General features: G+C 32.3%; 1 protein-coding gene across 1 annotated transcript in view; it reads left to right on the plus strand.

Annotated features, from left to right (window-relative positions):
• Positions 1–2,180, plus strand: part of LOC106529822 (glutamate receptor ionotropic, kainate 5) — a gene marked incomplete at its 3' end in the record, with an annotated part of 153,241 nt that overhangs the window by 130,755 nt on the left and 20,306 nt on the right. The window contains 1 exon segment of the mRNA XM_014025334.1: positions 261–416. Coding sequence (XP_013880788.1) covers positions 308–416 — 109 coding nt within the window.

The following is a 2,180-nucleotide window of genomic DNA, read 5'->3' on the forward strand; positions in this document are numbered from 1 at the left end:
TATATATATATATATATACATTTTACTCAAGTAAGAGTGTCAATACTTCATAATAATATTACTCAAGTAAAGTAAAAAGTACAGTGCTATAAAACTTAAAACCTACTAGTACTTTTTTCTTTTATGATATCCAGCATATTCAATCAAACATAGTGTTATCAAGGCACATATATAATGAGCTATCTAGAAAATAATGGGTGATGTCATTGCTTATAATAAATAGCTCATTGATGTTGTCTCCTCTGTGTGTTGTGAAGGTGGCGGTACAGGCAGCCAGCAGACCATTCTCCATGAGGAGCAGTGGAAGATGCCGGCTCTGCCAGCACTGCTGCTGTCAATTTATGTTATTGTCCTGCTGCTGACTATGGCACCGCTCTCCTTCAGCCAGGCCAACACCCTCTCCGCCGTCCGCATGGGTGAGTACTGGGACTGCTGCTTCAATCTTTTAAACTTGAGATTTAGTTGTGGCGCTGCACAAACAACAAACTTTTAGTGTTTGATGCAAAACTTTTATTGTCATCTTTTATTTGATGAGCCTTAGGCACGTAAAGTTTTGTTTTTGTTGTTTGTTTATTAAAGGAAAGTCTGAACATCTGAGTGGACCAAAGTCCCAAAGAATGTATCCTGGTTAGAGACTTAATGTTTCAGATGGTTTGTACCTTCTTGGTTGGAAAAGTTAAAAAATAAACAAATAAAAAAAGTGTTTGAATGCCAGTTTTTGTTATGTACTCACATATTTCAATCTTTTAATATGGAAACATAAACTTAGAGATATTCTCTATAGTAATCTGCTTGTGGTTTATCATCTTTGAAAGTTTTCACTGATGAACTTACTCATGATCTACAAAACCTTTCCAGCTCTGTGTTGCCTCTGGTGTATTTACCTGCCCCATTTATCTCTTTCTTGCTTTACTTTCTGAAGACACTGTGGCATGTTTTCCATCTTGATTCCTCTCAGACGATCTCTTTGCATTGTTTGTGTATTTACAAACCCCTCCTAGGCCTCCTTTTGCCTCTCTCCCTCGCCGGATCTGCAAACACTTTTTTATTTTCTTCCTCCCACCTCATTTAGTTTCTGTCCCGGGTTGGATCATTTGTAAGTGCAAACAAACCTCTACCAGAACTGGATCAGAGAGTCTTTGTGATTCTCCATCTTTCACAGCAGAGCTTTCAGTGCAGCTCCACTATCAGGACCTCTCACTTCTCATCCTCATATCATTTTCAGGAAGATTATTACATTTTGTAAAAGCAGAGACTTGATGTTACGAGAGTATTAGGACCACACAAGATTTTTTTTTAAATTACAAGAATAAAGTCATATTATTATGACATTAAAGTTGTATGAAAATAAAGTCATAATATTACAAGAATAAAGTTGTAACTTTACAAGCTTATAAAGTCATAATATTATGAGAACAAAGCCGTAACATTACATAGAATAAATTCATAAAATTATGAGAATAAAGTCATAATGTTACCAGATTAAAGTCATAATATTCTAAAATAAAGTCATAATACGAAAAAGCTCTTTACGTGAAAAAACATGCCGTTATCACTGCTTTAAAATAGGGAATGTTGACTTGTCAAGTTGTTGACTTGTTAAGTGGTTGACAACTTGTCAAGTTGTTCTTTAGTATTGCTTAAAATAAATAGTTAATCTTTTAGCACATTAGCATCAAATTATCAGTAGCAGGAATTGGAAATTGTGCAAATGACTATATGATAAACAGATTTAGTCAGAATGTAGCTAATTTGGATGAAAGCATATTAATCTAGTGACCCAAGTCATGATGAACTTCTTCAAAGACATGACTGTTATTCTCGTAAAATTATGACTTAAATCTTGTAATATTGTATTACAACCTTAGTCTCATAATATTATAACTTTATTGTTGTAGTATTATTACTTTAATCTTGTAATATTATGATTACAACCTTAGTCTCATAATATTATAACTTTATTGTTGTAGTATTATTACTTTAATCTTGTAATATTATGATTACAACCTTAGTCTCATAATATTATAACTTTATTGTTGTAGTATTATTACTTTAATCTTGTAATATTATGATTACAACCTTAGTCTCATAATATTATAACTTTATTGTTGTAGTATTATTACTTTAATCTTGTAATATTATGATTACAACCTTAGTCTCATAATATTATAACTTTATTG

This window comes from Austrofundulus limnaeus, unplaced genomic scaffold (genome assembly GCF_001266775.1).
Source record: "Austrofundulus limnaeus strain Quisiro unplaced genomic scaffold, Austrofundulus_limnaeus-1.0 Scaffold469, whole genome shotgun sequence".
NCBI classification, from domain to species: Eukaryota; Metazoa; Chordata; class Actinopteri; order Cyprinodontiformes; family Rivulidae; genus Austrofundulus; species Austrofundulus limnaeus.